Source organism: Trypanosoma cruzi, genomic scaffold (assembly GCF_000209065.1).
Source record: "Trypanosoma cruzi strain CL Brener 1047053515897 genomic scaffold, whole genome shotgun sequence".
NCBI lineage: Eukaryota > Euglenozoa > Kinetoplastea > Trypanosomatida > Trypanosomatidae > Trypanosoma > Trypanosoma cruzi.
The window spans coordinates 46179-58767 of NW_001849287.1; the positions used below are offsets into that span (position 1 = coordinate 46179).

Genomic DNA, 12589 nt, shown 5'->3' on the forward strand with positions numbered 1-12589 from the left:
TTTGCGCCTTCTTTTTTTTCTCCGCATGGCTTCACCCCCCCCGTACCCCTCCCCACACATGTGTGGGACGGCACACCCGAAAAGACAGAAGACACAAAACAAAAACAGGCTTAGTTGTAAAAAAAAAAAAAAAAAAAAAAAAAAAGAAAAGAAAAGAAAGGGAGAAAAGAAAAAAAAGAAATATTAAAAGGAAAGGATGAAAAATCATTCGCAAACTGCCCCGTATGGAGACGATGAAGGGGCCGGGAATATATTTTTCCCTGTCTTGGTGACAGACCGGAACTCCTTTTCAAAAGCGCATCGCAATGAAACGTCCCTCATGTCGTGCTGCAGCAGAGAACGGATCATGGAAATGGCACGAAGCACCAAAAACATTGACGGGGTGTTGCATGACTTTGAGGAGGGGCCACCAACTGCCGAAATGTTAAGGCAACGAAAGAGGAAAAGTCTGCCGCAACGAATTCTGGAGCGCGTCTTCCCGCCTGGCAGCATGTTGTCAAGTGCCTTTACGCTTGGAAGCTCAACGCTTGGGGGTGGGATTCTTGGCCTGCCCTCCGCGTTCAACATGACAGGGTACATCTTATCCATAATTTTGCTTGTGGTGGTGGTGATTCTGACCGTCTTTTCACTCTGGCTGCTTGCCCGCTCCGCGGATGTCTCAGGGAAGCGCACCTACGAAGATGTAATGAAAGTTCTGATGGGCCGATTCCCCGCTTGTATGGTGGCGGTTCTCATGTGCGGTTTTTGTATTGGCGGTGGTGTCGGTTATATTATTTCCATTGGGAACCTGTTGACGCCGGTTTTTGCAAACCCGGGTGTCCCTTACTTTCTGACGACCAAACCCGGAAATCGGCTTATCACAAGTATGATTTGGCTCGTTTTTATTTTGCCGCTTTGCCTTCCTAAGCAAATCGATTCCCTGCGGCACACGTCTTTGCTCGGATGCATCTGCATTTTATTTTTTGTGATATGTATCATCATTGACGCATGCCAATATGCAAGTAAACATGGATTTCGCAGCGAACTGGAGATGTTTGGGACGGGCAACCATGCAATTGAAGGACTTGGAATGGTTATGTTTGCCTGCCTTGTGCAAATTAATGCATTTGAGGTGTACCATGAGATGTCTCACCCTTCACCCCGCCGAATGGTGCGAGACAGCATCATTGCCATGAGTGGATGTGGCTTATTGTACATTTTGGTTGGTTTCTTTGGATACATGCGCTTTGGAAAGGCAGTGACCGATTCCATTCTCCTCATGTATCAACCAGGTGAAAGTGTTCTTTTTGCCATTGCATATGTTGGAATTGTCTTTAAGATTTGCGTTGCGTTCGCCCTTCATCAGCTACCAATGCGAGACGGTATTTATCACTTGATTGGCTGGGATGTATACCTGATTCCATGGTGGCAGAACGCGGTGTTCTGTACATTTTTGTCCTTAGTCCTGTTGCTGGCTGGTCTCTTTGTTCCCAACATCAATATTGTGTTTGGACTTGTGGGTGCCTTCTGTGGCGGATTTATCGGCTACATTTTTCCTTCGCTGATGTTCATGTATAGCGGTGACTTTACGCTGAAGAAAAAAGGATTCCTCTTGTACTTTTTGACGTACTTCCTTTTGCTCGCTGGATGCGTCGCCGCCGTGTTTGGCACAGGCGCCTCCATCTACGGGGTCGCCGTGTGAGGATTAAAACTGTCCACCTGTTGGGATTTCAGTTTTCATGAGGCCTTTGGGGGTGGGGAAAGGAAAAGGGGAGGGAAAGGCCTTGCGTTCTTGCTTATGTGTCAGTGCCAGTGTGTGTGTGTGTGTGGGTCTTTTTAATTGGCAGGACTCTTCCAGTCGCAGCGAACGTCACTTTTTTGCTGAATGGCCGGCGTAAGGGGCGAGATGCAACAACAACACCAGGCAAAAAAAAAAAAAAAAAAGAAAGAAAGAAAAGCAGCACGAAAAGCCAAAAGTGAACAAAGACAAAAGGCAAAAGGAGAAAAATAACAACAAGAGCAATAACAAAAGGGGAGGATGGGGAGTTTGGGTACGGTAGGAGGGGGGATGAATACAGAATGAAAATTTTCTTCCTGGCTTCACTCAATGTCTGTGCATATGAAATGTAATAATGTGCCGTAGACGATATGGCACTACATATATACATGGAGGCTTGTAAATATATATATATATATATATGTGTGTGTGTGTCTGTGTGTCTTGTTGTTGTACAAAACCCCCGGCATTTCTGTCTTTTTTTTTTTTTTTTTCTGTAAACATGATTTGTGTTACTTTCCCGCCACTACATTGGCAGAGAATAAGAGTGTGCAAACGGAATGGTGCATGCTACGAAGTGGGAGGGACAGGGAAACGGAGGAATGAGATTTTGTCGACTTCATCTCTCTCTCTCTTTTTTTTTGTTTTGTTTTGTAGGTTGGCCCTTGAGCCATTGAAAAAAAAAAAAAAAAAAAAAATGTCATCTGCAATTCGAATGTTTTTTTTTTTTTCTTCTTTTTTATTTTAATTTTATTTTTCTACTTTTACCGGTCGTGGCGAATACACCACCCCCGCCCCACCCCTCCAATGTGCAGCTCTGGTAGGCGTACGTTGGAATTCAGCAGCAAGAAATAACATTATTATTGCCTCCCTCCCACTCTGCGGGAAGCCATTACAAATGGCTCCATCTTTTGTGCCCTCACAGCCCGTAGGAATTAGGTTAAACAAATAAGCATCGGGCTTGAATTATAAATGGCAAGCAATTATTATTTTTCCTCCCTAGCAAGAGAGTAATGGACACTGGCACCGCATTGAGGTGGCCGACTACACCAGAGGGGCAATTAGAATGTCAAATGTGCATCCATGGCATTATTATATTATTAAATATTCTTATATATATATATATATATTTACACGTGTATTAGGAGTAAAGCAATGAAGAAAGACGAGGGCAACAAACAAACAAACAGAAATCAAAAAGAGGTGGCGGCGAGAAAAAAACAACAACAACAAAAGGAATAACACCAACAGTGAAGTAAAGAATGTTTTTTTTCCTTTTTTTTTTCTTTATGAGTGTCATGTCTTTTTTTTTGTTTTCTTTTTTATTTATGTAGGGATCTGTGTGAGGCCTCTGGGGTTCTCTGGCTTTGAGCTCTTTTATTGACCTTTTCTTCTTTGTCGCATGAGCTCCCCCATCATTATCATGTCTTCTTTCCTCCTTCACCCCCTCCCCCTCCCCCTCCCCCTTTTTTTTTTTTTTTGGTTTTGGAGGGGAGGCGAAGGGGGGGGGGAAATTGTTTGAAAATTATTTTTTTGATGGTCCCTCTCTTCCATTTTCTTCTCTCTCCGTCGTCCCACGCCGAGCATCGCTCTTGCGGTGGATGCCTTCTTCCTTTTGGTTTGTGCCCTCAGTTGTTTTGTTGTGTTCTGTTCCCTGTTCCTTCTTTTATGGTCTGGGGGTCATGTAGCCAATGAATTACTCCCCCACTCTGTGCGGCACAGGTGGGAACGGCAGAGAGAACAATGGTGCCTGTCTTTTTTTTTTTTTTTTTTGTGTGTATGTGCGCTCCATGTAAAGGTATGTGATTGTCTTTTCTATTGGTTTTCTTTGAAATTATTATTATTATTATTTCCCCCTTTTTGGTTTGTGACGCTGCGTTATTCTTATTTCATTTTTTTCTCTTTCTCTCTTTCTCTCTCTCTCTCTCTGTGTGTGTGTGTGCTATCTCTGCTTTTGTGTCCATTTCTGTTATTCACGTGTTGTTTTTGTCCCTTTCCCGCCTTTTTTACTTTCATTTTTTTTTTTTTTTTTTTCTTGTGGTCTTGCGTTGTACTCACGGGAAAGAGGCGGGAAGGCATGGGCATAGAGACGTGGAAGACTTTCCCGAAGATCCTCACGGAGTACCCGAAACACGGTGTGCCGCTGCCGTGCTCTGACCAAAATCCCCGACTGCGGTGCCCGGAGACGCGGTGGGCCCGTGACTTCTGCCTGGCACAGGGCGGTAGCTGCGAGTACAAGATAGAGGCCCACTTTGATTGCTTGGAGCAGTACTACCCGAGGGAGAAGGTGTTGGAGCTGCGCAAGGCATTCAAACCCAACACGCTTGATTACCCGACTAGCGACACATACATCCGCTATCGACACTTTTACGTTGGCGCTGCCTGGTCTGGTGGCAAGCATGGCTGGGAAGGGACAATGTAGTGTACAACCCCGCCTTGGTGGGCGTAGAGTTTGGGGGTATTGGCGTCGTATCAGAAGGGAGAAGGGACGTTGCGTTTAGTGTCAGTAGTAGTGGCAGCGAAGATTCCATTCAGGGGAAATGTTTTTTTTTTTTTGGGAGGGGGCAATCATGGGACGGGTGTATAGGGAAAAGGGGAGGAATAGGATCCACACACAATGCGTGATATATATATATATATTTGACAATGTCGATGCACGTTATTATTATTATTATTATTACTTTGCCTAATGTGCATAATTCGACGAGAGAGAGAGAGAGAGGAAAGGAGAGAGGGATTCATGGCGACAGAGAAGCAACAAGGGAACAAGGCCCATGTGAAGGAAATGTCGTTTGTTGACATTTTTCACGTACCACACACACACAGAGAGAGAGAGAGAGACGCGCACTATTTTCTTGTGGTTGTACTTCTTCTTCAAATGAATTTCACGGATGCTTCTTCTGTTTTTCTTGCATGCCGGCTTGTTGTAATCATTTATCGCTAGAGTGGGCTTGCGGAGCTACAATCCATTAAAAAAAAAAAGGAGTGGGGTAAAAAACAACAACAACAACAATAAAATACAATACAATACAATACATATAAATAAATAAATAAAAAAAAAAATAAAAATAATATTTATTTTTCCCGTAGGAATAAAACGAGGTCTAAAGGAAGTACATTCAGCCATTATTGACAAGGGATAATAAATTACACACGCACGCACACGTACAGACATACAAAGGGGGAAAAAAAAAGAGAGTATGTTTCGCCGTAACGCCGTAACTCTTGCCGTAAAGCGCGTCTTTGTTGTCGGCGGTCACATCACCCCTTTTTTGGGGAAAGGTTCCCCTCTTTTTATTGACAAGAAGCACCCGGACTTTGGTAAAAAGGAGAATAAAACGCTGGAGGAGCTCCTGGCTGACGCCATCAACGGCGCTCTAGAGAAGACCGGCCTACGCAAGGACGGCCGAGCTGCTCTTGTCGACAAGCTAGTGGTTGGGAATTTCCTTGGCGAACTCTTCTCGTCGCAGGGCCATCTTGGTCCGGCGGCAGTGGGGAGTCTGAAGGGTAGCACAGCCTTCCTGAACAAACCCGCAATGCGTGTGGAGGGAGCGTGTGCGAGTGGTGGTCTTGCCGTGCAGGTGGCGTGGGAGGCCTTGCTGGCAGGCACTTCGCAGTTGGCATTGGTGGCGGGGGTGGAGGTGCAAACGACGGTGTCGGCTCGGGTGGGTGGTGACTACTTGGCACGCGCCGCAGACTACAGGCGTCAGCGCAGTATCGACGACTTTACGTTTCCGTGTCTCTTTGCGAAGCGCATGAAAGCTATCCAGGAGTCGCAACATTTCACAATGGAAGATACCGCGCGTGTGGTGGCAAAGGCTTACGCCAATGGCAACAAAAACCCTCTGGCACACATGCACACACGCAAGTTATCGTTGGAATTTTGCACAAGCGCCTCGGACAAGAATCCAAACTTTCTCGGAAACGAGACATACAAACCGTTTCTTCGCAATACGGACTGCTCACAGGTGAGTGATGGTGGTGCCGCATTGATTCTGGCGAGTGAAGAAGGTTTGAATAAGATGGGGATTTCCCCCAATGACAGCTCCCTGGTGGAAATCAAATCCCTTGCCGCTGCCTCAGGCAATCTCTACGAGGATCCTCCCGACGCCACACGCATGGTGACGTCTCGGGCAGCGGCCCAGCAAGCGTTGGCCTTAGCTGGCGTAAAACCATCTGAACTGCAGGTGGCCGAGGTGCATGACTGTTTCAGTATCGCGGAACTTCTCATGTACGAGGCCCTTGGTATTGCCGACTATGGCAAGGCCAAAGAACTTATTCGCAACGGTGACACAGCGCTTGAGGGACGCATACCCGTTAACACGGGGGGTGGTTTGCTTGCCTTTGGCCATCCCGTTGGCGCGACTGGGGTAAAGCAAATCATGGAGATCTATCGGCAGATGAAGGGTCTTTGCGGGGAATATCAGATGAAGAACGTCCCGGCATTGGGGGCCACACTGAACATGGGAGGCGATGACAAGACCGCTGTGTCCACTGTTATTGCGAACATTTGATGGGTAAAACTGATATGCAAACATAACATTATTTTATTTTATGATGCGTATGTATGGAATAAATATGAAGCGAGTAGTGGATGAGGGAGTAATGAACAGAAGGGTTTTTGGGTTTCATCGTTGTTTTATTGGTAGCTTGTGAGGAGGATGCTCATGAGGTGGGCTGGCGTCCCTATTGTATTTGTGTCCTGGTAAAACGGAGATACTTCTCCACGATCCTTTTCTATTTTGTGAATCTTTGGTTGACCGTCACTGAGGGAATCAGGGAACTGTTAGTGTCCAGACGATTTGTAATTATTTTAGTTTTCACAGCCACAAGGGATCCCTGCAAGCTGATTGAAAGGAATGGCAGTGTTTTCTTTTACACGGCGACGGGGAGAAGCGACATTGGTGCCCGCATGCTGGACTTGGCACGCCAGCATGGCGATGTACGGGTGCAGCTCGCCTTCGTTGATGAACACGGGTCGTTGGATGCGGTGGTAGCCGCCGCCGCAACAATGACAGGCTTACGCTTGGTTTCAGGAGACATCGCCATGCACTGGGAGGAGCCGACCGTTGCGGGGCACTTTGCGAATCGCCGGGCGCCTCAAGTATCTAATTTCGGGGTTCGAGTGCTGCTGCCCATCGTGTGTGTACTGCCCGGGAGTTGGGAGTCCAGCAAGGGCTGATCATTGCTGGAGGACAGAGACTGAGCACCGACTACGCCAGTGCCGTCGCGGGCGTTGCGGATCGGAGTGCTCAGCTTCACTCTCAGGTGGAAGAAGCGCATAATCACTTGTTGGCACGCGGATCTCACATTGCGGTGGCCGGCGGTCTTCTTGCGGGACGCGGAGACGCCGTGTCAACGCGAGGCGCCCACCTCTCGGAGAGGGCCGTCAGACGGCGTAAGCACACAGCCGCACAAACGGCATCGTTTGATGGCTGGGGCGTGCCAGCATCCACGTTTCCCCAACGCAATCTCACGGGAGAGAGACGGCGGGTCAACACCCATACGTCTCAAGGCAATGTGGGGAGGCCACATCTCCCTCACTCGATGCCTTTGCCCTCCCGCACCTTCCCCTTGGAAGATGGCTCCGGTGCAGAGGATCAGGTACTGCATTTCCTTGCATTGGACGTTGACACTTGGGCCCCGCGTGTATGGAATGACGTCGTCTCCGGAGTCCTCGTCGACCTCCGATGCGCATACGGTTATTGTTTGCACTAAGTGGGCCCTCAGGTTCAAATGGCCATCGACGGTTTGGTGTCGTGCAGACGCGCACTGGAGATGGATCGGGAACCCAGCGATCAGCTCATGGATTTTTGGCAGGGCCCTGCCGCAGACCTTCCGGACGCTGATCGCGATAACAACCGACCCCAGCATATCCCGCCCTCCACACTTCGTGCCCGCCTTCACATGGCCGTTCACGAGGCTGACACCTTCGCGAGGGCGACCCAGCCTCTTGTGGAGCGGCGCGCAACCCAACAAAAACAACGATTGTTGCGATTTCAGTTGTGTCGTATTTATGGACACGACGCATCTACACGCAACGTGCGCAGCGCAGTCTGCCATTAAAAAACGGCGAGGGGCTGCCGGCTGCTTACGAGGGCGGAAGAATACAGCCCCATCCATTCCACCACCTCCCAGCAATCCGCGCACAAGACGTCGCACCGCGCCAAAGACGCTTCATCCGATATTTCGAATCACCCGAATCAACCGACGAGAAGGGCAATGGAGCTTATCCGCCAACGATGCTCGACTGTTGTACGACGAATCTCCGACATCCCCGCTTTGGACAAGCTAAATGAGGAGAGCGAACGAGGCGGCGCGAGAGATGTGTGCGCCGTCAAAGTGGGAGCAGAGAATGTCCCTAGCGGGCAATTTACCACCTTTTGCTGCACGCACGAACGGCCGATCAACGCGGAGAGCTGCGCGGCCTTTTTGGTGGCAATAGTCTGCGTGGCGCCATCGACCCGGCGGCAGCACGCCAGGATGCTGCGGTCCATGTTGCAGATGGATTGAACCCCGCTGGACATGGTGATTCTGGGGCTACAAAAACTTGCGGCGCGAACCGAGACGGAGCAGACGCACCCCTCGACAGAGGAAGAGATGGATCAATATATTCGCAGCCGGACCGATTGGAGGGAACGTGTTTTCTTACGACTTGCGTGGATAACGGCGAGCTGTTGGTCCGAGATTGCGGCCTTGACTCCCAAAAATTTCACGCTGGAGGCGGAAGGGACCTTAATTTTGGATTGGCCCGTGGTGCCGAAGACGGCGAGGGCGGATCCCCACCGCGCCCCGCGGTTCGTGAGGATACGAGGGCAGGACGCCTTCGACATTATAAAGCTATGCAGGACACTTCAAGAAAACGAAAAGCTCACGAATATCACGAATGCCAAAGTTGAACGAGCTCTGGCTCCTTGAAATGCCACGGCGCATTCCACAAAACGCGGTGCGTTGAGGCACGCTGCTCAAATCTTGGAGACGTGCAATTTGAATCCACACGTGATCTCGCCGTTGGCGGTGCACGTCGACCCGTTCTAACTTCCCCAGAGCACAGTTCGATATTTGGGGAGGTACACCACAATGCTGACCCAGGTGTCGCCGCTGGTCGCATTGATGTGAAGGGAGAAACCACGGAAGGGCAGGAACCCTGGCTGAGGGCGGAGGAGCGTTTTTCCATGATTTTTAGTATTGCGCCGCTACAATAACGCGACGCGCGACAAGGAAGCGTCTGGCCACTCCACAAGAGGAACGAACCATCCCGCTACAGCAACCAGTTAATGTGCCCGTATTGAATCTGGAGTGGATCCAAAGCGGGTTCAACCGGCTACCTTGGAGAGACTCATGCAAGTATGGGGACTCGTCGGGCGGTCCCCTTTACCTTTATCCTCCTCCGGTAACGCGCGCGAAGGCTCACGGAGGGTTCCAGTCGCTGACGCGAGATTAATGAAGGAAGCGGGAATAATAGTGGACGCATCGTTCACAGTAACAAGCGGCGGATGGATAATGCCTTTTCTGTGGTGGAGGAGAAAACCACCGGTTTACGACGACGATGGATCGCGTGGCCACGCGACGAGAAGAGAGACGACCCTTACGAGGCTCATGCTCCTCTTTTACACATTTCCCATTATTTGTCACCTGTGATGGCTGAGGCCGCTTCCTGCGTGGAATTAAAGGCATCCTTTTTCCGGTTTTTGTTGCTGCGGAAACTCGGCATCTCTTTCGATGCCGCGTGAAGGACGGCACGCTGGTGGAGCTCACACGGCTCCCAATGGGACACAAGGCCAGCCCAGAAATTTTCCGGATTATTATTACTTCGGCAATTGCGGGGTGACGACGGTGGCTCACCGCCTCTGGGCTGCACCTCCATTGTTGCGTATCGACGTATGGATCGATGATATACGCATTGCAGGGCCGAAAAGCGATGTGACATTGTGGGAAGCCCAGGTGCTTTGTGATGCGGATGGCCGTCACGCTACGATGGAGGAACGCGAATCGGGCGCTACGCATTAAATCTTTCTGTGGTGCTGTTTGATCACACACACCGGGCGGTGTCCCTGAGTGACAAGTTTGTCCGGTGTTTATGCGCCATGCCGTCGCTGAAGTATTTAACCATCGCGGAAATGGAGGTTGTGGCGTCACGCTTTTTGTACGCGTCTGCCACTTTTGTTCAGGCGTTTATTTGACTGCTACTTTTTCATCAAGGCAGTGCGACGACGGTTATCGGCACTTAACCGGGGGATTGTGCTGGAGACATCCCCGGCAAACCTCCACCAGCAGCGGTTGGTTTGGGCGAGAGATTGCGACACAGCATCGAGAATATAATCGTAAGCGAATCATCAAGCCCACGGAAAAGGCAGTGGCCGCCATCATCACAAATGCATTGTTTTGTGGATGGGGAGCCGTTATTATTTCATACTCCGGCGACGTTAAACTTGCCGGGGGAAATGGGAGAGGAAGCCTTTTCTTATCATGCAGGCGGAGGCACGCGCGGTACGCTTAGCCTTATCGGCCTTTTTCCGCCATCTTGCCATCCACCATGGACTTTTGGGTGGACAACACTTCGCTGCGAGGAGCGGCGAATAAAGGCAGCTCAAAATCACACTCCATGACGTGGGAGCTGCAACGGATATATGAGTTTGTTGACTCTCGCGGAATACAGGTATCCTTTGCCTACGTGCGGTCTGCGGACAACCCCGCAGACGGCATATCACGCGGTCGTGTTTTTACACTTCAGGACTTGGCGAAGGGGAGCGGCGGGATCTTGTGGCTGGAGGACCCCAAAGTCTGCCACTTCGTAAGAAATTATATATACATCCAATCCGAGTAGAGTGAGCGGACCACAATTGTGGCCAATGGATGATGTATACATACATACATTTACTTGGTGTAAAGTTTGAGGATGTGGTGAACCCACTCTTATTCCATTCAACCCTTCTCGTTCCCGTCTTTTTTGTTTTCTGTGATTGATAACCTCAGGATGAGGAAAGCGGCCTGGGTGAATGTTTATTTTGTGCCACCGCGTGAAGCACTGCCATTCCATTGAAAGAGGGATGGCTGTGTAAATTTTGGTGCCGCGTGACTGGTGGATGGGTGAGGGTCCACTTCAACGTGTGGCTGGCGTGGTGGGTGCTCGCCCCGGGTGCGTTGTGTGTTGGCTGCGGGGATGTGGCCGTATCCCGTTGCCCGTGAGAATGTTCTGGAGGCGGTGGCGGTGTGTGCGTTTGTTGTGTGGAGGGCCGAATCCTCCCACCCGCGGACTGACAGCACTGCGGTGTTTGTGTGTTTCAGCGGCGTTGTGCGAGCATGTCCTCTTTTAGAGTGTGTGTGGTGACAGCGGTGCCACAGGGGTGTGGGACCGTGACCAGCGGAATGCGTGGGCGAACCCTCCGCGCCCACCACGTTGTTGTTGTTGGCCCTCTCCAACACTGTGCTGGGTGGATGGTACCCGCTTGCCGTCGTTGCGGTGGTCTCCGTGCATGTGGTGTGCGTCACGCTGTGTGGATGTCTCTATTTTTGTGGCTGCTAGTCATATCCGTGCGTATCTCATTTCTTTCTTGTTCCCCTTTTGATTGTTTGTTAGTGTTCAGTTTTAACTCGATCCAGCTAAGAAAACAAGGAGAAACAATGCCTTCAAAGCGCAATAGAGTGCAAGGTGGCAATACCAAGGGCCAAGCGTCTGCTGTGCCACAGGGAGATTCTCAGAGGAGAGCGAGGTCGGACCTTGAGGGTGACACAGATCAGCCCGCTGCGACTCTCATAAGAGTGGAGGAAGCGCAACTACGGTGGACCATGTGCAGCACCGTGAGCGACATCCTGCTGGACGGAGAGACCGACATTTCCGATATGAAGCTGAATGATTTTCTTCGGGAGTATTTTGGCTCCAGGGCGGCCGTTAGAAAAAGGAAAGTGGATATGTGGGACTTTTTGGAGAGTCCCGATGCCTACATAAAAGACCAGCAGCTGCTTGAAGAAATTTCTAATTTAAAGGATTATCAGCTTTTAACAGATAGGCGCAAGCTTACGGAAGGGGGTGTGCACTATCTTGAAAACTGGATTGAATTTAAAGAGAAGGATACTGTCACTCCTCTTACAAGGAAAAAAATTACCGATGCCCTCACTCAGATACAGAAAGAAGTAGCAAGGTGGGAGGCAGAAGAAAGGACGAAGCGGAGGGCAGAAGAAGATGTGATGCAGGATACTGAAGAAAAGACAACCAAGCTGGAGGGATTCTACGAGTCTGTGTACGGTGCGAAGTGGGGCCATGTCTTGGGGTTTTATGACAATAAGATTTGTGAGGACCGAATGGAGATACATGAGGGAAAACCACCGCAGTCATGGACGTACGAGAAGAAAGGTCTAACTTTCGAAAAGGATGACGGTGTGGAGCAATTCAGCCCGCCACGTCCCAGGCTGATGGTGCTCACCTCGGAGAAGGGATGGCCGTACTCGTGGAGGGAGAATAAACCCATTGTTGACTGTTATGTGAACTGTGAGGTGGATCGAGTGTGGCAGATTGTCAAGGAAGATCTAGAAGAATTGTCTGGCCCTTACGGTGGGTACCGCCCCTCGCTTAGGCACCGTCTCTTGATTGGAACGCCCGGGATTGGGAAGTCGATGAATGCCGGTTCGTACCTTCTCTACCAGCTGCTGCACTGCGATGCCGAGAAAATCAAAGTGGTAGTCCACTGTTTTGGAGAGGGTGAGGCCTACGTCTTTGACAAAACCGCCAAGATGGTGACAAAATACGTGGGTAGTAAAGCATCCAGGAGTGTTTTTTCGAGTTTTCCGCAGTGTGGGATGAAAGGGTATATAATCTACGATGCGCCAACGAAT

At 50.0% G+C, this 12589-nt stretch overlaps 4 protein-coding genes across 4 annotated transcripts, besides 20 other annotated features; all 4 read left to right on the forward strand.

The window, feature by feature from the left end:
• Nucleotides 1-7219: a sequence feature (heterozygous, non-Esmeraldo-like haplotype).
• Nucleotides 119-181: a microsatellite.
• Tc00.1047053509463.10 (transmembrane amino acid transporter, putative) lies at nucleotides 197-1681 on the forward strand (the record flags this gene model as incomplete). Its single annotated transcript, XM_802151.1, has 1 exon — nucleotides 197-1681. The coding sequence occupies one exon, from the start codon at nucleotides 197-199 to the stop codon at nucleotides 1679-1681; it is 1485 nt and encodes a 494-aa protein (XP_807244.1).
• Nucleotides 1906-1936: a microsatellite.
• Nucleotides 2160-2179: a microsatellite.
• Nucleotides 2433-2454: a microsatellite.
• Nucleotides 2475-2514: a microsatellite.
• Nucleotides 2845-2889: a sequence feature (AT_rich).
• Nucleotides 3022-3084: a sequence feature (T-rich).
• Nucleotides 3191-3223: a microsatellite.
• Nucleotides 3588-3608: a sequence feature (AT_rich).
• Nucleotides 3655-3685: a microsatellite.
• Nucleotides 3759-3793: a microsatellite.
• On the forward strand, nucleotides 3834-4178 carry Tc00.1047053509463.20 (hypothetical protein, conserved; the record flags this gene model as incomplete). Its single annotated transcript, XM_802152.1, has 1 exon — nucleotides 3834-4178. One exon carries the CDS (start codon nucleotides 3834-3836, stop codon nucleotides 4176-4178), a length of 345 nt encoding a protein of 114 aa, XP_807245.1.
• Nucleotides 4416-4436: a microsatellite.
• Nucleotides 4462-4493: a sequence feature (GA-rich).
• Nucleotides 4766-4793: a microsatellite.
• Nucleotides 4795-4823: a microsatellite.
• Tc00.1047053509463.30 (3-ketoacyl-CoA thiolase, putative) lies at nucleotides 4957-6270 on the forward strand (the record flags this gene model as incomplete). The annotated part of the gene is made up of 1 exon (XM_802153.1): nucleotides 4957-6270. One exon carries the CDS (start codon nucleotides 4957-4959, stop codon nucleotides 6268-6270), a length of 1314 nt encoding a protein of 437 aa, XP_807246.1.
• Nucleotides 6404-6571: a mobile genetic element.
• Nucleotides 6404-10580: a mobile genetic element.
• Nucleotides 7220-12589: a sequence feature (areas not merged during assembly with more than two copies in the genome that could not be assigned to a particular haplotype).
• Nucleotides 10507-10580: a mobile genetic element.
• Nucleotides 11381-12589, forward strand: Tc00.1047053509463.41 (retrotransposon hot spot (RHS) protein, putative; the record flags this gene model as incomplete). Its single annotated transcript, XM_802154.1, has 1 exon — nucleotides 11381-12589. A coding segment is annotated over one exon (1209 nt), but the record flags the coding sequence as incomplete, so codon positions are not given.